The sequence below is a fragment of the Sceloporus occidentalis genome, unplaced genomic scaffold, assembly GCF_023333645.1.
Source record: "Sceloporus occidentalis isolate IW3139 unplaced genomic scaffold, rSceOcc1.0.p SCAF_79, whole genome shotgun sequence".
NCBI lineage: Eukaryota > Metazoa > Chordata > Lepidosauria > Squamata > Phrynosomatidae > Sceloporus > Sceloporus occidentalis.
The window spans coordinates 4,552,422-4,576,914 of record NW_028317059.1 but is presented as its reverse complement, the minus strand read 5'-3'; the positions used below and the strand labels follow the sequence as shown (position 1 = coordinate 4,576,914).

The window sequence follows — 24,493 nt, the reverse complement described above, 5'->3', positions numbered from 1 at the left end:
TTTATTAACTAAACAGTAGGCTGTAAGTAAATTGAAACCATGCAAGGGACTTCCTCGTGGCATCAGGGTCATTGGAAATAGCAAGGTATCATTATAGCCGGGAGACAGGGGTTATAAAAGAATAAGGGAAAATTACGACCGAAGCTGGGGAAGGGATATTACATTCTGTCCTTACATTGCAGGTGTCCAAATCAGAACATTGGTGTTGAGAGTGTGGCAAGAGGTGGCAAGTGGCTGGAGACATAGACATGGCCACCCACCTTACCCAAGAAGCCATCCTTGTGGCGCTCAGCCTCAGAGCACCGTGAGATGGCCACATGGGAACTGGGATGGGGGTCCATTTATTTGATCACTCTCTTGGAAGGTTAGAGGAGATCAGAGGATCTCCCCAACGGGCCCATAATCTCCACTTCCACGGCTAGTGATGAGTATGGTTCCCCTTCAGCGTTGTTTGTGAAGGGAAATCAGTCTCCCTATAAAAGTCTTAGTCTTTATCAAAATAATGGTGCTGTCATTTCTGCTCTCCTTTAAGAAAAAAGTTACTTTATCATTATACGTTACAAGTAGCGGAAGCCGTAAAGCCTCTGGGCCGACCCTCAAGTTAACTTCTTCTGCTTATCAATCATCTTAATATACTCAGAACTCTCAGAACACCGTTCTTTATCCGGTCATGTACATTTCAAATCGCATATGAAACAGGCGTAAATCTATTGAAAACTGATTGGCATTAGGGAAATAGGGCATAAAAATGAAAATGCAGGACACCCCAGAGGCATCAGGGGAAAGTTGGAGACTGTGATGTACGGTGCACTTTATCCGAGGCTCAGCAACCCGGAACCAGTACATTAGATAACACACCGAGTGGTCTGCATTCTCAGAGATAAGAAGCTGCGTGGGGAAAAGCGTGATTGAAGGTTTAGAGCGTTTCTGTTTATGTCTGTGAGTAGTTAGTTCTCTCGGCTCCGGGGATTATCACCTGCAGGGCACTTTCCAGTACAAAGGCTCTCTTACAGTTTCCGTCTATCCATGCCGCGTCTCCGTATAATGCCGGGGATTATTTCTAAAATGGGAATAACAAATCTCAAATCTTCGGGGAAAGGATTGATCTGTAAGAAATAATAGAGTTTATTCGCAGACTTGGGCTACCGTGGCCGCATGTACCTCCAAGCTTTACAAAAGGTATAGAATGAAACAACAATGACTGGAGGATTTGCCGTGGACTCCTTATGTCGACATTGAAAATATTAAAAGCAAAAGCCAGAGATCAAATATGGAATCGATCTCTGAGGTCACTTTATGGGACAGTCAGCTGTCTCGTGAATACTTGTAGGGAGGCATAATCTGTCCCAGATTTACTAGTTGAACCTTTGATGATCCAGGACTTTGCACATGGCTTTGTTAATGTGAGTGAAACCAATGTTCCCTCTAAGGTGAGAAGTCCCATGCTATTTAAAAATTGACATGCTATGAAAAATGCAGGCTTACTGTGCAGGCTTACTATGAACATGTGTGATTTTATTAAAGAAGCAACATCACGTCAGTGAAGCAGATAGCAGATCATCATCAAATTCAAGGCTCGTGGCGGTGAAGCAGACGTTTAGCCCCTCAACCGGTGTTTAAAATGAACGGCAATTATCTAAACCTCTGCAACCTACGAAAATGTATTATATTCTAAGCCGTACATTAAGTACTTTTTAATTTTACAAAAGGCTATTAGCAGAAACAAAAAGGAAAGGAAATTCACGTTTAGTTTAATGAAGAATTCCGAGATTAGAAATGATTTTAATGAAGCGGTCTTGACTTTATCAAGATTCCTTTACAGGTAGGATGAGGCCATAAAGTTAGTTAATTAAAGTCTTGGTGAGCGTTTCAGATTTGTTTTGTATGGTATTTCAGCATTGGGGTGTAAAAACAAGTCCAGGTGTGGACCTCCTTGCCCTCTTGTGCCTAGAGGGACACCAACCACTCCACTGACTCCACTGACGAGGCCAATGAAGGCTGAAACGTACATCTGGGGTTGTTGGTTCCCTCAACCAGGGGGAGTTTGTCTCACATTTTGCTTCCGGGCTGCCTTTGGGGCTAAAAGAGAGCACACGTTGTACAGTGCTGCGGAATATGGCGGTGCTATGTAAATTAATTAATAATACATAGACATATTTATCTTTCTGGTACAAACAGTTACCGTTACACTGGGAGGGAAGAGAGGGGCTCTCCTGGATACCCCACTGGATAACAGGGATTGGGGTCCCAGAGCACCTCTCTGCAGACATGTGGGGGAGGCATATGAATGAGGGAAGGGTAAGGGGTCCAAACAATATATATAGTCCAAATAATATTAATATCCGTTGAATTTGCCTTAAAATGGATCAAAGCAATTTAAGAGCAGTAAAAGAAAAAGAGACTGATAAAAAAACCCTTTAAGTTAATAATCTGTATTAGCTACAATAGAGGTGGGGGTACTTGGCTTTACATGCCCCCTTGGGCCAGAAGGTGCGAGCCCTCCCTTTTTCCTCCTCTATTTCTTCTCATTTACCCTTTCTCCCATCTCTCTTTCTTCTCCCTGTCCTCTATCTTTTCTTTCTCTACTAAAGCCTTAAATACAAAGGTAGCTGGGGGGTGGGGGGGTTGGTGGTTTAGTTATATATATATATATATCCATGCAAAAAGTACGGTTTTTGGGGCTTTTTGTGCAATGTATCTATGTTCTGCTATTTTCTCATAAGACAGAGACAATTACCTTGATAAAATAACTAATTAGCACCCCTGCCTTCTTCCTGTTGATTTAATTTGGTAGAGAATGGGCAAAATAACAAGGAGTGTAACAATCAATAACGTGCAATTTATTTATTTATTCAAAAAACGGCGACAGCAATAACAACAAATAAGTGTGCAGCGTGGCTGTTTTAAAAGGCAAACAAATAATCTCGACAGAGATTACGGGGGAGATGCACAGAGAAATCATTTCATGCCCTGATGAGTTTACAAATAAAATGTTGTCAAGGAGCACAAGTGATTTACTGAGATTTATAACACAAAATAAGAAGGAACAGAAGTCAACGCAAAACATGACGCGGCACACAATAACGTTTTTTATTCTGGGAGCTTTTATTGCTGTGATACCTCTAGAGCTCTTGTTATTATAGAGCAGTCTATTTTAACCTGCAGTATGTGCGCCAGTCTGGTACTTAAATGTGATTTTTTTTTAGCAAATCAGCATGCTTGGATTGGCCACCTGGCACACAGGGCAAATGATCAGTGGGTTACTGGCCGCCCGCGCCACCCGATCTACCGCATGCCCCGGCCGCACACTACATGAACATAAAAATATAGCGTTCGGCCATGTATAACCAGCTGTCGGACACACTTATGTCGTTAGGTGGCCACTGGCCTTAAAGTGCCAGGACCGCCTCTTCATTGCCAGTCTGGCCCTGGCAGTCAGCCATATTTTGTAGGGAACATTTTCTCCCATAAAGCGTTCCTATGGCATGGAATCATCTATTTCTTCCTAGGGCAGTCTGGTAACTTGCAACCAGGTCAAATGCCCCAAAACATACACATAAAAGATAATATAATAACATAGCCCTACTACACAGAACATACATATCTTAAAAATGAAACACAGAATGGGTTGAGTTTTGGATGAACCATGTTTTTTAGTCTGGCTACAATGTATTCTGGTTATACAGTGTGTCCCAAATGTAGGAAAATAAAGTATAACTGGGCAAGTTGGCATTGGTTGAAGCTGGCTCAACAAGAGAGGAACATTTAGGATTTTTGGTCCCATTACCATCGCCAGCAAAGATGTTCCTTATGTTGCAGGTAAGTGGGGTTTGGTGGCCAAGCATTGTGGAAAAGAGGCAAAATGTAGACAAAAATAGGTAGAAAGAAAGTGGAGCTATGCATAAACAACCCTGCCTGGAGAGAAAAGACAAAGCCCTTTAATGTTGGCACTTGGCTATCAAATCAGGAGATTCTAATTCAAAACTTTCTGGTCACAGTGAGAGGCATCTTATGGCAGTCCAGGTGCCATGAGCATAGCTGGGAACTCTCTGGGTTTGGTCTGGAGAACTCTGGGAGAAGCGCTGCTTCTCCAGTTCTCTGGGTCAACACTCAAATCCTCCGGGTCACATGAGCGGGGTCTTCACAAGGCCCACTCCCTGCCCATTTCCTCTTTAAATGGGGGTGTTTCCCATGATATCAACAGAAACGCTCCCAGCTTCATTGGGTACGCCCACCGACGTCATTGGGCAGCCCTGGCCGCGTCCTGCAAGGACAGGCTGCGGGTAGCCGGAGCCCACAAGTTCCCAAATACGGCCATGAACTTCTAGTCATCTGGTCTTGGCTACATTGTCTGATGCCTCACACATACAAACCAAAAATGCTAATTTTTGGTAGCCGAAACATGGAATACATGGCTCAGGATGGAGGGGAAAATAAGTGGTATTAAAAGTTTCAGGTTGAAGGGCACAACAAGGTGGGTAAGCTGCAAAGGGCATGAAATATGACTTAAAGACTTACAGAAAGCATAAGAAAAGTAAGATCGGCTTTGCGTATATGGGGTCTGGCATACATTTAGATATAACAGAATAGTTTCACACCCCAGCTTTGGGTATTCAGTTTGCCTAATGGCCGCACATGCCCTGCAGTGGATTCAAGTATTAAAACAGGCACCTTGATACTATGGGATTTCTAAAAAAGACGTTTTATTATAGCACAGGAGCGCGAATGTATTTGGAGGACGCCGGTGGCTTTGTAGCGCGCTCACTTCTAGGCTTGTAAATTGCATTCATCATTGAGTCAGACAGATCTCTCTGGAGCTCACGCGCTCTTCATGAATCTTTAATGATGACCTTTCCCAGGCTAGTAGCTTTTCATTGGTTATGAAGGATAATTTAACAGCACATCTCTTTATCAATCGCATATTTTGGATTAGGCGGTGGGTGGGAAACGCATATTCAACATCATCACTAAAACCTCAGTAAACAGATTACGTTATCCCCCCGAAGGTTCGCACCCGTGTCCTCTCTGCGAGTTACAAAATATTTTTTGTTGCTCAGGATGCTAAAAGCTTTATTTAAAATGCAAATGATATTCACAGTTTCTTCCTTGTTTGTAACACTCAAGCATATTGCTAAAAAAATAATAATTTAAAAAACAGCATTCCCTGCGAGCCAAAAGAAGCAAACAACCTGAATTTACCTTGATATGACATTGCACAATTTACAGTTTGTGAATCTACAGGTGAAACCCTTTGCGGATGTGTGATAAGAAACATAGAATAAGAACCATTCGACCTTCCTATTCTGCCCATTTTTCCTGCAGAGACTCAGACCTTAATCAGTCGTTGGTCTCGTCTTAGATTCAAGATAGCTTTATGCTTGTCCAAAGCAATTTTACATTTTCTCACTATATTAGCCTCAACCACTTATGCTGGGAACCTGTTCCATTTATCTACCACCCTCTGTGCTTCTAGCTCCAGTGAAGAAGAGCTACTCAGAAGTATTGAAAATAACAGAAATAATCCACTGTGGATTCCCTAATTAAGGTTCATGGAGAACAAGATTCCTTTATTCCCTTTTTAGTTGTAACTGGAGAGGCTTATGGCAAATGTATGTTGCAGGGAAGTATCAAAATCCTTGCTGGACTGCATGTTGTATTTTTTAGGCATTCTTGATTAAAGACCCCCCCTAGATTATATTACTGAACAAGAAAAATATGTATGTTTGAATTTGTTGTATTGCAGCAAATAACTGGTTGAAATGCATTTGCAGGGAAGGGCTGGCACCTTCTGGCCTGGGGGGCGGCAAGTAAAGCCAAGTGGCCCCATCGGTTCCTTGCACTCTCTCACATTTGCACAAACTTACACACTCACCCTAACACACATACACACTAACGCTTACACATACTCACATGTTAACAAATACTCCCTCTCACACACATTCATGCGCACACGCTTACACATTCATGCTCACACACACTCACTCTAACATACATACAGTAATACATACTCCCTCTACATTACCCTTTAACTCACTCCCTCTTTCCCCTCAACTGCAGCTTTCTTACTGGCTGCCCACACGCTGCTCCGCGAGCGGACCCCCTTTTACCACAGGGGCACGTAACATTGCATTGCCCCGCTGCATTTTTCAATTGTTCATTAAGGGCTGGTCCAGCCCTTTATGAATAATTTAAGACTTTCAAAATGTAGTCTTATATGTCAAGGACAAATATATCATCAGAGAATGGCTGTGGATGACATGGTGGCGATGGCACTTTAAGGCCAGCGGCTGGCGGATAATGTAAGTGCAGCAGGCGGCCCAGATAAGTGCTGCCGCGTGCTACATTTTCATGCTCGCGTATTACGCGCCTAGGCATATTGAGCTGCTGGCTGCACGCTGCAGCACCCTATCTACCGCTGGAGTGGCAGATCGGGTGAGTGTGTGGCATTTGCCCAGTGTGCCAAATTGCCAGTCTGGGCCTGCACATCATGTTGTTATGTTGATTTTGGAAACAGACGTAGAAAACAGTACAATACAAAACAGCACACTGCCAGTCACAGTTTACCTGGCTTCTTGCATTTGTCAATCCTTTAGATTGTTAGCTCTAGTGAGCAGGGTCTGCAACATCTTCTGTCTCCAACTGATGTGCACATTTCCTTATTATGTATAATCCCATTTATTTTTGGCTCCATATCAATGAAATATAATGATAATAAAAAAGACTTTTCAATGTGACACATTCTAATGGTTGGAGGCTGCCGTTACTGCAAGCTATTCTTTTTTTTCATATTACAAATGGTGACGAGGCTGTCCTTGTCCTCCCCACCAGATTTTATAGTTCTGTTCTGTTTGGAGTTGGCCAGTGATCCTTAAAGGAAAGCAATGTTTTACAAAATTACGTGGAAAGGAGTTTTCAAACATATCAATCTAGGCACTCCTGAGAAATGAAAAAATGTAGGGTCATTTCCAAGGGCAGATCTTGCCCCTTCTTGATAGATATATGTGAAATCGTATCTGAAGGTTTGAGGTCGCCCCCCCCAATACATTCTATTCTGATAAGAAGTAACTCATTTGTTTCTGCAGAATAAATATAACTACTTCACTATGTGTCAGCGATGTTTTCTTAAGCTTTGAGCTTTTTCCTGCAAAAGTATAATTTGATCTGTTCGGTTTCTACTATGTATCCAATCGTTCATGTTATATGAAGGCGAGTGAGCGTGCCCAAGAGACAGAGCGGAAAATCAAGATTTTTCTTGGCATAAAGCTTTAAAATAAATGTGGTCCTATATAATAAATTGTGATACATTTAAAGTTACTGGGTTCCAAATCATTTTACCATATCAGCTTCTACCACTTTTATCTACCTCCCAATTAGAACTTCCTTACATTACATCTAACCCTCTGACCCTCCAGTATTAGATTATGGCCTTTTGTTCTAACATTTCTCCTCCTTCGAAATAAACTTTCCTCCTGTACTTTGTTAAATTATTTTAAATGTTTCCATCATGTCTAACCCATTGACTAATTGGGTGATCGACTCCCTAATTGACTTCCAGCCATCCAGACCGATGTCCGGTGTTAGGCTGTTTCTAGTCCAAGTAGCTTCTCATCAAGGTGGGAGTTTATGGGCAAACAGCCTTCCAGCAGACCCTGATCTAATCGCCAACAGACTTGTTTAAATCCCCTTCGGCAGCTAAGTTTTAAGCTGAAGTCACGGAAGTCTGCGGAATAGGATATGTTTCTGATATTTGCCAAAGGCGATGATCCAGAGACTTCATATAGTGTTTCATCTAACAAGGACACAGTCAGGCCTGGACTGGCCATCGGCCAAATACCAGATGGCCAGGCTGTTCAGATGCATGGCAAGAGCTCCAATGGATTTCAATAGGAGCACTTTTCTGCCTCTGATTGGCTGGTCCTGACAGCCAATTAGTGGCAATAAATGCTAGACCATTGAGTTGCAGGAGGGGAGCTGCATCTTCTACCGCAGGTAAGTTTTATGTTTTTAGCACAGCGGGTTAAGGTTACTCCAGAGAGTAATGTACGCTTCTTTAGTGAGCTGTCAGCATACCTCGCCCCAGGCGTCAGCGGGGAAACACCCCCATTTAAAGGTAAAATGAGTCAAGACCCGCTCCCCGTAGGATTCGGGTCTTGACCCGGAAAACTGGTGCTTCACCTGGAGATCTCCGGGTCAAACCCAGAGAGTTCTAAGGTATGCCCTGTCAGGGATAGTTAACTGTCCCTTTAAGAAGGACACTTGGTATGTATGAGCTTTAAATACACACAGATATTATTTATAACGCGTCTATCGCTTTTTGCCTCCGTTAAATCGTGTTTTTTTTGCCATTGGGAACGTTCTTCCTGTCACCCCGATATCTGTAATGAGCGGAATGCGGTTTTCAGTACACAACACATGATTCCAAACCGTTTCAACTACACTTCCCACGGTCCTCTGCGCGCCGTGCGTGTGACGTATCACGTACAGACCCGGCGCGCGCGAAAATTCGGAGGCTTTGGCTGCGCATCTTGCTACGGAATCTATGGCAACCGTCCCAGTACCGGGCCCCGGTGGCAGGGGCCAGCAGCACGTGCAGGTGAGGAGGCCCACGTGAACTGCATGTGCGTGCGAGAGCCACGTGAACAGAATGAACACCCCGGTAATAAAAGCTGAGCTGTATACACACAATGCCCCAGCCTGCCTGATAACCACTGTGTGCACCTCCCTGTATACCGAAAATGCTGAATTAACCCTTTATGATAGCCCCCACCTCACAGATACTATGGGGAGCAGGGCTTATTTTACCCTAAGGGTACTAGTCGGCTTACTGTGGGTGCCATGGTCTCCAAGCATTGCCCTGCTGGTAAAGTGGCGCTCCCGGTGTCCCTCCCTATCGGTAGGATTCAGCATTGACTTTGTTGGGGTCTCAGCGCGCACCGGGGTTCACTAAGTAGCGTTTTGCTCCTCAGCGCATCATTGTAAAGTTTATAAAACTGTAACGATTTGTTTACTCCTTGTATACGTGTGAAGCGGAACTCCAAAAAGTGATAATAATGGAAACCATTAATAAAGCAGCACAAATGATACAATCGGGTGTCGTAGGGAATGTTTAAGGAGCCGTGCTGTTGCTTTAGCGATGTGTCCGTTACTTGCCTACAAAGTCGCCCAACTAATGCCCGCTCACGATGTTCTGGAGACCGGTTGAGGTTATGTAGAAAAAGTGGTTCTGGTGGAATGTTCCAAAATTCTTGTCGCTAAAGAAACTAATGGAATAGTCCTATAAGCAGGAGCATTCCTTGCTATGGTTGCTATGGTGACAACACAAGCCCCCCCCCCACTTTTTATACATAAGCAGTAGCACAGTCAGCGATGTATACTTCCCTGTTACGTAATAAGGCACCTGCTGGTTAGGGATATTCCTTTACATGATTATGGTTTATCTCGCATCTCTAGTATATTTACCCTACTCTGCACATCCTTCTGAGGTGGAGTGCCTGGGTATGATGTCATAGGCAATTGCGGATGGGAGGAGTGGATAAAACACGGCTCACAACTTCTTGATATAGTCACTCGAGAAACCCAAAAATATAGCTTTTATTATTATGTCGGTAAAATGTGAAGGCGATTAGAGAAATGCCATTGTGATAAAGAGATAAAAGCGTACAATGACACGTTAATGTAATTTTTTTTAAATTCTATTGTTTGTTGTTAACATTTTGTTTGTTCATTAAATTATTTAAAATAAACGAAAAATGTTTTGTATTGTTTTTTATTCGATGAATCGAAAAAATAATCGGCCAACTAATTGAACTAATTGAAAATAATCGTTAGTTGCAGCCCTACATCCCTGATAGACTTTTGCAAAATGGACCACAATTAATTTGGACAAATGTTTTGTTTAGTGTTCGGTCCGTTGGTTTTCGGACAACAAATTTAATTTCCTGGCCTTTTGGTTTGGAAACAAAATTTGTTGTCTCTCACGGTCTCCCATCCTCTTTCACGATGTCACTTTCACATTCTCAGAAACAAAATGCTAATCCAAATCTGGAGCTCTCTGCCTCGTTTCTGATTTGTTGGGGTTGCTCCTCTGTTTCGGACATTTGTACTGATTGCAGAAGTTGGCAAATTTTGTTAAAATTTAAATTCGTCCAAATCCACAAGTCTAGTCCCTGACGTGAATCTCCATTCGTGAATTCCGAGGTCCTGGTCCACAATCAAGAACCTTGCCTTTTCTAAAAACACATTGTCTTTGAGTGGGAGTTTTATGCAGAAAAACAGATTTTTAATGATCTTTTAAGAAGAGGACGTATCCATATTAATCAGTATGCTTTAGCACAAAACATAACATCTCAGGAGGCTGGGATACTCCAGAATCAGTGACCTCAAAGCACAATTTCATTTAGTCGAGTCTAAATACAAATTCAGTGATATTTAACAGAAAATGTAAGTTCTTCTATCACCTCTGTTTGAAAATGTAGGCCGTTGACGGAATATCCCTGTTATGTTTAATTGCCTTACCTTTTAATTGCTCTTTGACCTGTATTGCAGGATCTCGATGACTTGTTTCGCTGTGGAATTTGCTTTGATTACTTCAACATCGCAATGATCATCCCGCAGTGTTCACATAACTGTGAGTATCCTGGGGTAAATTCCCATAATGTCCTTTAAATGTCATCATTTCACATAATTGGTTGCTTGGGCTGGAAATCAGTCACAACGGACACATTTACATTCCTTGTTAAAAGCTGCTGTTTTTTGCACATTACAAACTGGCACTAATCCCACAACTACAAATAATTATAACTGAATATTCAGCACCTTTATTTTTTAATATATGCAGTATCGTTGGAATCATGAATTACTGGCTGCTTGGTTCTGAGAACGGGTCATGATTCCTTAGTACTGAATGACTCTGCGGTGTTGGCGCTTTAAACTTCTTTTAAATGTTTCTGGGTTTTTTTTTTAACACACAAAATGAATATAGTTGGCCTCTGTATCTATCTTTTGTTGGCAGCCTTTCAGTCCAGAGATGTTATGTTACAGAAACATTTTCCAGTTTTTGAGAAATCATAAATAGTTGACTATATAAAATATGAAGCATTCTTAATCAGTGGGCAGTATTCATTGGTCGTAGATATAGATTCACGGTGTTAGACGCGGCGCAAGCGATCAGTATCGGTCAATATAACGTCGACTTCTTGGCTACAGTTCACATATGTGATGATTGAAGGAAAGGGGTTTCGCGTGTACCACCTAAAAAAACCTTCATCATCACATGACTTTTTGCTCCTCGTATTCTCCATGCTCATAACAAACTTATTACCTCCAGTCAGCTCCAAGTGTATTTTCAGTGGGAGCGCTTCCCTACCACTGATTGGCTGCTGCAGGCAAGCAATCGGTGGCAAGATTTGTTGGACCACCGGGAAGGATGGTGGCTGCAGCTGTAGGGCTGCAGCTATACCTCAAGTCCTTTATGTTTGCTGTTTTAAAGAATACATATTAAAGATTGCTTTAATACTCATTCGTCTTCAGTGGGACTGTCAGTAACCTGTCCCTTTTCATGCCATGAGTTAAAATATTTCTTTTAGTTTGTAAACTCTTAATTTAGTGATCAGACAAGATAGATTATTAAGACAGCAAAGAGTTTTTTTTATTATTAGAAGTCAGGAAAGAGGTAAATAGATAAGCTTTTAAAAACTTATATGTATGTTAGGTTTTTGTGAACCACTTAGATGGTGTTCCTCTAATTATTGTGAAATTCCCATTCTTAAGGTATGGTTACCGGGGTGACGATGCACGCATGCCGACGGTGATCACTAGTTCTATAACATACATTGCTGGATAGTCTTCCGGAACAGTAACTTCTCTGTAGGGGGCAGTGTCTCAGGCATACATTTCAATGGTTTCCCAGTTACTGTTACGGATTATAAAATGTTTAATTTCATTAAGTAGCGATTGAGGAGGAGTATATGTAAAGTATATTTGTATAGCCATGTTTGAACTTGTCCATATGGTTCCACTGGTCTGTATCATATCCCCTTCAAGTGGTGCTCTAAAGTCCTGTTCGGCCTTGCAGCACAATTAACCCTTTGAGTGCCAGAGGATGAAGGTGTACTGTCCTGGCATTGAATGGTTTTAGGTAAAACACAATTGCAGTGCTTTCGTTTTTCCTGTGTCACAAACACTGTAAAGAAGAGTGTGGCAAGTGCATGAAACATCGCAATTTTACCTTTATTTAACTCTCTGGATTCCAGATGCTCTGTAACTGTTGCATATACAACCCCTGTCCAAAGGCTTGTTAAATGTTCCGAAGGATCTAGACAAAATTAATTTGGCATATGCGCTCGATACCTGGCCCTTTGCCACCGCCCTGTGGCTTTCCTTCTGTTTTATTCAGAATTGCAGAAAATATCTGAACTTGATGTGTACAACATGGGAAATTGCTCATTAAATGTCTGGTGTGCATATTAAACCCATTCACAGCCAGAGGGGAAACGAGTATGTGATGTTCTTCCCAGTAGATTCATTCAGTGGGAATTGCTCTCTGAAAGAAAGAATACATGCCAAAGAAACGTTCATTTATAAAACTGAAATATTCTAATTTGTCTTGGTGACCGGTACGTGACCAGATCGAATGTTTATCCCGTATGCCACTGGCCATAGTTATACCGTACTACCAACTATATCCCGAATACACAATATCAAATAACAGCAAATCAATCAGGAAAGCATCACGATTAACTTTTTTATTGGGTGTCTAAAAAATGGAGAGATATCAATTATAAATATATTTAAAAAACAGATCATTTTAAGTGTGTGTGTGTATATATATATATATATGTATATGTTTACACTTAAAATGATCTGTTTTGTCAAACAAATGCAGCTTTTGGTACTTAAAACGGTTAATACTGGGTAGCAAAGTATTTCTGGGCAGTCACCAGAGGATGGGTATTATTTAGTCTGTCTTGTTTCATGTGGAGGGCAGTATCCTTCTAAGACACTTCAGATTATTAGTTTTTTTGTCTATTTGGTGCAGCAGAATCAGTTCAGAGTCATACAGAAACCCAAGAGGCTTTATAAAATATTAATAAGTATAATAATTCAAACAATTTTTTTCTGTCTACCCCACAATTCGACGATTCAATGTTTTTTTGCAGAGTATAAGGAGACACTTTTGCTGCTAGTTGTTATATAATTTATTCCCCCCTCTTAAGTATTTATCATTCGTATTATAAAGCTGGATAAGTGATCAAACTCTTCTAAAAGTGAAATGTTGCTTTGGAGCAGAGCTTTGGACACGTATTGTGTAGTTGTCCTAGGACAGTCTAATTGGGTTGGAGCCAGAGAAGTGAGTTGTGTCCTGATTAAAATCCTTCTGTCACCTTGCATGCAAACTGAAGTAACAAAGTCTCATCTTTTATATCAAATACATTTTTTATTAAGGAGTGGTTATGCCCTTTAGCTGCAACATTTTTAAGAACATCCGATAGCCATTTAGTCTGACGTAAGTATAGAAAGACGTTGAACCGTATTGCTTCATTTACCTACCACTGCTGACTTAAGCAAACTAATATTGGATATTACAGGGCTTGACAAATTTGTTGTGAATCTAGGCGCCAGGTAAAAAAGTTAGGAGCCAGGATTTTTTTAAACTAACAGTTGGTTAGGAGTGATCTGATCATCATCAGCCCACTTACTAAAATCACAGCGTTTGACCTGGAAGCACCCTGGACTTTCAGGTCAGTGCTGGTTTTTTTTTTTTTATAAATTATTTTTTTTTTTTTTAACTCTTTCGATGCTGATGTTCCATTGGAGCACAGCATTGACGGGTATTTAGTCCCCACAAGCTTGTGGGGACAAATGTTAACCCCTGCAATGCCAGGAATGTGTCATACACAATTGTGGCATTGAAGGGGTTAACGCTGCACTGTCGCTCTCATGGAGCGATCAGGCAGCAGGGGGGTGATGGGGCTGCTCTCCACACTCATGTGGAGACCGAAGAACCTTCTCCCCTGTCCCTGAAGCTGCCTCTGGCAGCTGGGACGCAGTTGCTGGTCTATAGACCAGCCATTGCAGGGAGGGGAGTCTCTGATGACTGCTGTAGGCTTCCATGCCTACAGGAATCATCAAAGGGCTTGTGGGGGCTCGTTTTTGCTGTTGCTGGCCTGCCTGGGCTTCTAGGCAGACCACCAGCAGCAGAGCCCCCTGCAAAACGGGAATTAACTCCTAAATGCCGCGATCGCGGCATTGAAGGGGTTAACGCTGCACTGTCGCTCTCATGGAGCGATCAGGCAGCAGGGGGGTGTTGGGTCAGGTCCCCACACTTGTGTGGGGACCCAATCAACACTGAACCCCCTTCCCTGAAGCTGCCTGTGGCAGCTGAAAACACGATTGCTGGTTTTGCAGCAACCGCGTTTTCAGCCTACAGGATCACTGTGGGAGTGTTCGCAGGCTCGGGGGCGGGCTCTGAGTGGCTGTGCTGTCTGCCCAGACTCCTGGGCAGACAGCAGCGCCCCCGTGTGGTAGCTCAGCCTCTTACATCCACATTTTTTTTATGGATGTAAGAGGCTGACAAAACCTAGGCGCCAGGACAAAATTCTCTGTCGCCATGGCGACCTGGCGCCTGGGATTTGTCGAGCCCTGGGATATTATCTAACCTTTAAAAAAAACCACTTGGTAAAATCAGCTATTTTAAACTGCAAAAGCTGGGCTTAAATCTTCTGAATTTATGCAAGTAAAATTGGGCTGTGCCGATGCCACATTCGGTAGATTGGCTCGCCAACACTCATAGGTTTACCAATGTCACCGTAGATAGATGATTCTGCCCTGGAATTGTGATCATTGATTTGCTTCATGTTCCTTATACTCTTTCACCAGAACACACAAGGGACAAATCATTGCTGAACACAGTTATTAAAACATGGAAAATGCTCCGACTTAGACTAAGGTTGCAGCGAATATGTTCCTTACATCTCCCATTCCAGAACAATCTGGATTTTCAAGAGGGTAAACCAACAAAATCATTTGATTCATGGTGCGCCAGAGGTCCAACCAACATATGCCGCTTGGCTAATAGAGTAACAGAAATACCTCTTTGTATCAAGTCATTAGAAATCCACACTGACCAACAGAATCGACCAATGGGAATACTCTTTAGTCCAGATTTATCCCCACGGTTGTACCAGAAGACTTACCTAGAGCATCCGGGGAGATTATTACATTGCTACCGCCTGCTTTGTACGGTGTACAAAACTGTGCCTAGGGCTTAAATCTCCCCTGAAGACAATTTCTCTTTGGTACTAAAACACATAGTAAGAGTCTGAAATGTGGGGAACCAGATGCTTATTTCTTACGTGGCTTCTGGGATTGTCCAGAATTGTATACAATTTGGAAACAAGTGCATGATTATTCACAAAATACCTGCCAGTATCCTTTCAAACCAGAAGTAGGTTTACCATCTGACAATAAAATTAGGCTCAAAGCTATCACTCAAATTATAGCTGCAGTGGCTCGTAACTGGATGAATCCATCCCTACCAAATATAAATGTTTTCCATATAAAATTATTCTGTTTGTTCCGGATGGAATGGCTCCGTTTGTCCAGAAATAAGGATAAATATACAAAAACAATGTTTCAAATGCTGGCAGACATAAACTAACCGGATTACACATTTCAGTAAAAGGAATGGTATAAGGGGGTCATTCACCCATCTCCTTTACAGAATAAAAAAAAAAACCGAATGGGTTGGGTCTTTCTTCAGTGCTTCAAATGTTGCTGGGAAATGTATGGAATGCCTTAAGGAATTATATGATCTGTTATATGTATTAGGAAGAAAATGAATCTTGTATGTCACGGGAGGGTCTCATTGACATATGGTAGATGGGAGCTACAATGTTGTATGTGAAACTTCCTTAAAAACCCAATAAAAAGTTTAAAAGTAAAAAAAAAATCACTTTGTGAACTGACAGCCAGGAGAACAAATTCTCCCAGGGTCTGTTTATTCGCTATTAAATATGTTGAAGAATGTAATGGGTCTCCATGAGGGCAGATAATGTGTCACTCAAACACTCAAACACTGAATAGATGATACATTCATTTTATATATATATATATGTATATATATATATATATATATATATAGTATTGTGCTGCTGTTATGTGACGTAGCTGGTAAGACGTGGACAGGACTGGGTTAGTGGGGATGCTGAATGCCTCTCGCGTAAGGCAATAATACCCTTATATCGCGTGTAATAACGCTAGATGTAAAATCTTTGGGGAATGTGGCAGGCAGGATCTACCAGGGCAGGAATTTACAGAACCGATGCGCAGTAAAGCACTGAGAATTTATTACTTGTGATCATGAAATTCCCCCGTAGGAAGAGCTCAGGCCTCTGTGCCGGATTCACGGTCACCAGGAAGCTTATGTTTTGAGCTTTGCTGTTCCTGAATGAGTAACGATCGTCTTTGGATTCACCAGTCTTGACACAGAGATGTAAATTTCCTTAATACCAGCTAAACTCTGATTTATGGTGACCGCGGCCATAAATCTTTCCTAACTGCTGACGCAAGCAGCGGCTAATTGTGTGCAATGCCTCACAAATCCGTTTAACATTCATATTTATTTATATTATGCTCTCGGTGTATGTATGGAATTGATGTGTCCTGTAAATAAGCAGTTAGCCGAATTAGGAAAAAAGCTAAATGTGAGAGATGACTCTGAGCCGATGTCTTTAAAGGGACAGTGTAGTTCCCCATACATCCACCCATATAGACTACTTACTAAAGACAACCTCTGTTATAAAAAAAAAAAAAAAAAAAAAATCTCTTTTTTTGTTTGCCGTTTGTAAAATGACCAATTATGTGTTATTTTGCACTCTTCCATATATACTAGAAAATAAGAAATTGTGGAATTTCACGTATATTTGTGTGCAGGGTTTTGCATACTTAGTATAATTTTACTTTCGTACTTAACGCCTACAGTGACAGGGAAGTTGGGAACGCTATGCACTTTTATCTTTGAAGTTTCAAGATTAAAGAGTGGATTTCATTCCACCTCAATAAATGAATTTATTCCCATCTTAGAACCGGGGAGTCTGTTCCGACACTGCACTATATACTTTTATATTTTGATGAGCTCAATCGTTACCTTCTTTTAAATATACAGTTCTAGAGGAATGAAGAATAAAAAAGAGCTGCTATTTTTATTTTCTAAAAAACCTCATACAGAACATCATATATGACACGTGGTCTTCAATAGGCGTTCTATACCTGGCTACGTAGCGCAGGCTACATCTGGACTGTAAAACTGTTGTCACAGGATAGACAATCCAGCAGAACCCTGAAAATCTTACTATGGTACCATGGGTACCTCTCAATTTGTCCTATTCAGCACCTAAATCCCTCTGACCCTCTTTCCTCCCCGATGCTCCTCTCTTTCTAGGAGACCAGAATGCTTGCTGGGCATGAGAGTATCAAGGTGGATAGAAACAGCATTGTATTTAATGCAGCAAAAAACAAATCGACCCCCTACGTAAACATTTGATGCTCAACTCAGCAGTACTTGTGTCTCATAGAGATCTAGATCAGGTTCTAGACTAGATCTGCCTATAATAATACAGTTGCGTTCAGAGATGGGCACGGAAATGAATAGTAATAGTGCTTTTAAGAGTCTGTGACAGCGGCCGTGAGGAATTATTTCTAGTCATTATATTACCTGTTAATCCAATAGCCCGGCATATCCATCCGGCATAACTTCATTTTATATGATTGAAGCCGGCCACTCAGGCCATTGCTTACATTATCAAAGTTTGGTTCTCGGGGCTAGATTGCATCACGACCTTCAGCCGTTATACAAATTACAACCTTTCTTATACATATTACTAAATCTGTGGCATGAAATAAAGTCACGGATCCTTTTGGAACGTTAATGGGTTATGTGTATTGTAGTTTACTGAATGCATCTTGGTAATCTTTCTTTCTGTCTTCCCGATTTATACAAAGTGACCTTGTGTATGTATAACATGCTTTCTAATTTACAGACTGTTCCCTTTGTATCCGGAAGTTTCTTTCCTACAAGACGCAGTGCCCTACCTGTTGTGTGGTATGTTCTTCGCTTTTTTTGATTATAACATGAACTGATGGATGATAATGTCTCGAGGGTGGCTTTAACTTGTTTTCCTCAATACATTTTCACTTAGATGTCCTTGTCGCAGCCGTCAGTGTTTTTTTTATTCCTTTATAGTAAATAGACTTTTCCAAGTCTTCGTCAAGCTTCTCGGGCAGACTTAACAGTATCCAGACATCTGCAAGCCGTCTGGGTTTCCAGCATGTTCCCGGTGTACTGCTAGCACCACATACGTGTGTCATAGGAAACCGCAACCCTCCTGTCTCTCAAATCATGATTACCGCTTTTAGAGGAACCACATTCTCTAAGCTGAGCCGTAAAAAAGTTCTAAACATGGACAGGGGCCGAGTTGGAACATTGACTTTCAACAAAATTGGTTTTGGAATATCAGGACAACTTTGTATCTAATATGAACATTGAATATTTAATGTGCTTTCTAAATTGCGTTAATACTTCACTGAACCTCTTATAAGCTTCTAGAGCGGTAATAGAAATTTCTTGAGAAAAGTTGCTTGTTCCTTGCTCCAGTTATTTCCTCGTTTGCACACCTCTTACATTTTCTGCGCAAAAATATTAATTAAAACCCATTATCATTTTCGTTGATCATTATAGATCCATAAATTAATTGTTTCCTACCTTTTTTTCCTTTTACAGGCAGTTACAGAGTCTGACCTCAGAAATAACAGAATATTGGATGATCTGGTGAAAACGTTTTACTTGGCCAGGTATGTTCACATAAATAATGTTCCTGCAAAAATGCCTACAAACCTTTTTAACCATTATGTTCATTCCATGCGGCGTCTTCATTCTTTTATACAGTCTAGTTAATTAGGAATATCCTGTGCATTCTTAATTTGAAGATGGTTCTGATTTTAGGGTATAAAATTGGTGTCAGGGAGCGATACATGTGACAAATGGACACATTGTACTGCGCTACGGAGTTTGATGGTGCTATATAAAACAATAAATCATAATAATAATAATAATATCTTGAGTACATTATGTTATACATGCAAACAGCAGTTCCAGTAGAGGGGTGCACACACTGAAACTGCCCTATATCAATGCTACCTCTCGGTTACTGTGCCAAAGTCCTAGGGGTTAGCTTTGAGCACCAATGATACCGCTCTAAATTTACTAAAAAGCACGAAGGGCCAAAATTAAGAGAGTTACCACCTGGAAAAATCCTGATTTATATTCATGAAATAAAACTCTCGATAGACCATACGAGTGAAGTGACCTTACTGACATTTTAATACAATTATCCCATTAAATATTTTGGAGTCTCTCTCTTTGTAAGAGACAGCGTTTCAATAAAAGGGGGCTTTTAAAATGACATACCTGTTTCTTGTGGTAACAAAAACATAATTACATATTTTTATAAAATTCAATATGCATTGTCTGCACTTAAATGAGAAATAATTGCAATAATTTGCCGTTATGCTAATGTATAAACGACCGTGTAATTTTCAACAGCAAATAATGAAATGAAAACTAAACACAGCAACTGAATTCTGCTCTGGAGGAGTCTAAAAAAAAAAAAAGCTCTAAAAATATTCAGATTTAATTCCCTAATGTGTTTAATAAGACTTCTTTTTGTTGTTTTGTAAATATTTCTGCTTATTTGAACCTTTTTGGAAGAGCATGCCTCGCTCGGGGCAGAGCTAAACCATTTATTTTGATTGCATTTTGTTTTGAGGTTAAGCATCTGTACATTTACATACTGAATTATGCCGATGGCCGCGTAATCTAATTTGTTTCCTCTCTGCGAATGAATGATGCTTTCCTACAGACTCCTGGACTTTGACGGCAGATCAGACCCATTTGGCCCTTCTAGACGGCCCATTCCTCCTGCTGTTAAGACTCAGACTTTAAATAGTCGTTGGTCTTGTCTTAGCTTCAAGAGCCATATGCCTATCCCATGCATGTTAAAATCCCCTTACTGTGTTGAGGCTCAAGTTGACTTTGTATTATAATAAAGGAGATTAGATTTACTGAGGGTCTTGGTCCCTTTTAGAAAAGTCTTTTTTTTAATACAATTCCTCCATTTGCCTTATTCTTAAGGTTTCTTTTTCTGTGGAGAGCCACTTTCTAAAGTGTGATGGCACTTTGACCCGTATGGTAGGCTGAAGAGCCGGTGGCGGGGACTGGTCACTAACCTTAGCTCTAGGTCACGATGTATTGGGAGCGCGTGCCAAACGCTGAAGACCTGTAACGCAAACTGCTTCTCCGAGAGACATCGCTCATTTAACTGAAGCAAACACGATTTGGTGATGTATTTTCCTCTAGTCGAGTATCTTCAACAAGCCATTGTTTGTGCCAGGGCACATATATACATATATTGGCACATTAAACAACAACATTTTTTCACTCAAGCATCTTATAATAAAAGAGCGGGCAGTCGGAATAAGATGAAACAAATGTCAAGTGTCCTTCACTTCATGAACTGTGCTTTTGCGATGGATTTATACGCATTTTTCAACATTCTAGCCTCCTATTTGTGGGATTCTAAAAGGATTAGAATATTGTCAGCTCAAGGATGAACAGGTTTGGCTTCAGCACGCCATAAGGACCAACAATGAGCAGCAATGGTTTATAAAAGTACTCGCGTGTTTAGAGTTCTGTATTAACCGTTTGTAGACAACATTAATGTTTGTCCTGGGAAAGTTCCCAGCTATGACTATTAGATCTCATTAGTATGTTTACCTGGCCCCATATACCATCTATTGATTACCCTGCTACACTGATTACCAGACCGCTATGTCTTACACCTTCACAGCTGATCACACTATCCCTCCGTATAATAATTACACCTTGCGGTACCCGGAGTGAAGCTGTCAATTCTCATTGTGACAAATGACATTGTTTTTGACAAATGTGATCCTATATTTCATGGATGGGTGGCTGGGTCTCACCTGATATTGAAGCCCAAATTGTGCAATTATTGCAAATGTATCCAGGGATTTCGGTGCTCAGATAATTGCAGGATGGATGTTTTTTTGTATTCCTTAGGTAGGAAAATGGATCTAGTTGAAAGTGATATCTTTTATTGGCCCATTGTAGTAGAAGTTTTAGAGTTACATGCAATTTTGGCATCACAGACGTCTCTTCATCAAATAGAATCTTTAGTTAAAGGAAAAGTCACATAAAATTCCAACGGCTATCGACCTAAGTCGCGCAACACCAAGGCAACGAGTAACAAAAGAATAAAAAATACAGAATCATTTGTTTTTGGACCCTGTAAAGCATCTTTAGATTAACAATTTATTGTATTTGGCTGTAATAAAAATATAGGGCCAATACAAACTTCATATAATTGGAACACATATAAATGTATGTGCGTCAAAAATAGGCAGAGTCACTTAGATGCAAACAAAGGTGAAACATTTAATATAAATGTAGAATAAGAAAAATAATACAAAACAAGTCTTACGAAACCTTCGAGTTCATGACATCTGTCCTATGCGTTTCTGAGGATTGAGGGAGGGAGTGTTGGGACGTGAAGACTCCGTGGATGGCAAGTACATCTCCCCTCTACCTCTCCTGCCATGCTTCTGCAATGCCTAACTTATATACGGTTTGGATAATGATGTCAGTCTTGTCAGTCTATTGGTCTTCACCTAATTGGGTAAACATGCTCACTAAGATCTTTACACGTCAAAACCCTATTTTAGGTGGTCACTGTACGCATACTGTAATGCCCTTTTACAGTTACAACCATACCATGCATTAGCAAGCTTCTATCCTATCTATAGAATGCCTGTTCAGCAAATCCTTCATTCCATATTTAAGGTCAAGGAAACCCTTTTCCCTATTATTAAAACCTATTAATATATCTTAATAATCATTTATTTATGAACAATGATTACATATCTTTGACTATTGCCTATACCAATAATTATATATGGTCCATTTCTTAATTGGGGTTAGAAAATGTATTAGAATCTTTTACATTGGCACTCTCCCCTATGACGTTAGCCTCAGATTCCAAGTCTCTCTCTCTCTCAAATGCAACGTAGAGCCGTGGATTTTATTTTGTTATTTTTATAAAGCGTAACTGTTATTTTAATGTTATTAAGTGCAGTTATAGGGACACTCCAGCTATCGTGTGTATTTTCCTGCAGAATGTGCATTAGCTGGTTTCCGGACCCCCTCAGCTGCTTCCGTGCAGAAGATGTGTTTGGGGGAAACACGTCTCCTCGCGCATGGCGTACTCGCCACCTGTCCGCTACGGCAATAGCTTGGTGAACGCCGTGCTTCGGGTCTATTCAGACCCCCATGAGAGTGCGCGTTCCCATTGATTTTAATGCATGAACCGCTGCCATTGATTGACAGCTTTAAGAATTGTTGGGCAATGGAGGAGGAGGGCTACAGCAGGGAACGTAGCTGCAGCTTCTACCTCAGGTAAGTGCTATTGTCCCCTGTTTTTTTGATAATGAATATTAAAGTATGTATGCATTCAACTTTAATGGGGCTGTCATGGACCTTAAACTGTCCCTTAAACACATATAGCTTGTGCTTCTTCTTTGTCAGTAGAATTGTTTTTGGAGATAGTCAGTTTAAAAGAAATAAACTGGTATTATCCAAAGCACAAAGTCATGTAATAACGGACAGAGGTGTGCATGCGCATGGTTATTAAAGTACATTTTCAGTGTAACAGCGTGCTGATTGGCTCAGAGCTCTCATGTCACTGGCGATGATGTCAATAATCTACTCAACCTTATAAGAAAAAGTCTTCCTAAACCAACGTGCTTTCTGTAAGGTGCCCTGTGCTGTGCGCGGCGTGCATGTTCTTCCTCCCCCGGTTCCGGGTCATAACTTGTTTTCATGTGAGTTTGGTTGCTGTAACAGAAAATGTTCTACATGCCACAGAAATATGTGAAATGAGAGGAATTTAGCAGCTGGTGAGGCATACAAGGTGAAAGCAAGCGGATGCTGTCAAAGGCATGAAAATACTATATATATTAAAGCACATTACTGTGGCATACAAACACCAGAAAATGGGGATGCCTGGCACCTCCTGGCCCAGGGGCAAGTAACCCCCCCACTAACTCACATTGACACATTCACACACGCTCACCTTGCATGGAGCCTGTCCTGGCCTTGCAGGGGGTCAGAACACCGTGTCCCCCCCCCCCCCCCTGCGCTCCAGCCTCCATGGTGATCTGTTTGAAAGATTTGGACTGACGCGGAATGGGCACAGATTAAGCAGTCCTCGTACACCATCATAGTATTCCCGGTAGAATTCACACCCAGAAGGTTCTTACCCCACTTTACAAATGAAATGCCGAAGCTCTGCATGGCATCCTCCAGGGGCCACACAGCGGATTTCTTTGTAAGTGTGTCAAGCACTGAACTAATCACCGGTACCATGTGTTTTTCATTATAATATAGTTAGTTACAAGTTGCCAATTTTGTTTTCAATCGTGATTGTTGTGAAATGTACCCTTTTCGCATTAAACATGAATACAGTTTTGTTTTTAGTGTTACTGTTTGTTTTACGTGCTAGTATCGTATACTCGTATATATCACAATGTTCAAATGTATATCCTGAATCAAACAAACATTCTCTGGCTTTGCTCAGAAATACGCAGTAACATTAAACTATGAAATATTCCATACTAGGGAGGATTCTCGCAAAGTGACGTACATCCCCGCCAACAAAGAACGCAACGCCATGCGCTCTTCAGTGCATACGATAGCTTTGTGGTCTCTTTAAACGTTAATGGCGTTCCTTTTGTAAATACACGGGGGGGGGGGTTATTTAAAAAATAAGTATATATAACTTATAGTCCTTATACTTAAAATTGTGCTTTCCAGATTAGTCCAACGTTTTTGAGTTGATGGATGTGTATATCTGTTATCTGTCAGATCCTGAAGAAATCGCCTCTGTGTCAATACGTACGCTGAATTGGCACATTATTGATACATTGCATATGCTGGGCATTAACTTCATGTTCCATGGCTTTTTCACTTATTCTTCTAAGGCAGGAATTATTGATGTCAGGCTGTCTACCTGTAAGTATAACGAAGCACTGGATGCACGGCAGCATCCCCTATCAGCAAAACAAGTGCTGATAACAAGCAGTGTTAACATATCAAGTGTGACTAATTATAATCCTCTCAAGACAAGCACAAATTATGGCAAAATCTAGTGTGCCTAAATATAAATCTTTCTAGAACATTTTTAAAGTAAACACTGGAAACAGCTGTATAAAAATGTTTATTGGGTACACATCTGGTTATATGACCAAGCCATGTACGTGTGGGGATTTATTCACTAAACTGAGTGTTAGATGACTATTATAAAGCGCCAGTTCTTGTGAGATTCTCCTGCATAAAAGGGCTAAAATGACCTGGATTCGGTAA

General features: G+C 41.0%; 1 protein-coding gene across 1 annotated transcript in view; it reads left to right on the top strand.

Moving 5' to 3' along the window:
• Positions 1–8,539: 8,539 nt before the first annotated feature.
• LOC149285471 (E3 ubiquitin-protein ligase RAD18-like) overlaps positions 8,540–24,493 on the top strand; it is a 76,250-nt gene continuing 60,296 nt past the window's right edge. Inside the window, exons 1-4 of the mRNA XM_089495386.1 lie at positions 8,540–8,593; positions 10,546–10,627; positions 18,039–18,100; positions 18,779–18,849. Of these exons, the coding sequence (XP_089351512.1) occupies positions 8,540–8,593; positions 10,546–10,627; positions 18,039–18,100; positions 18,779–18,849 (269 nt within the window). The remainder of the gene's footprint in view (positions 8,594–10,545; positions 10,628–18,038; positions 18,101–18,778; positions 18,850–24,493) is intronic.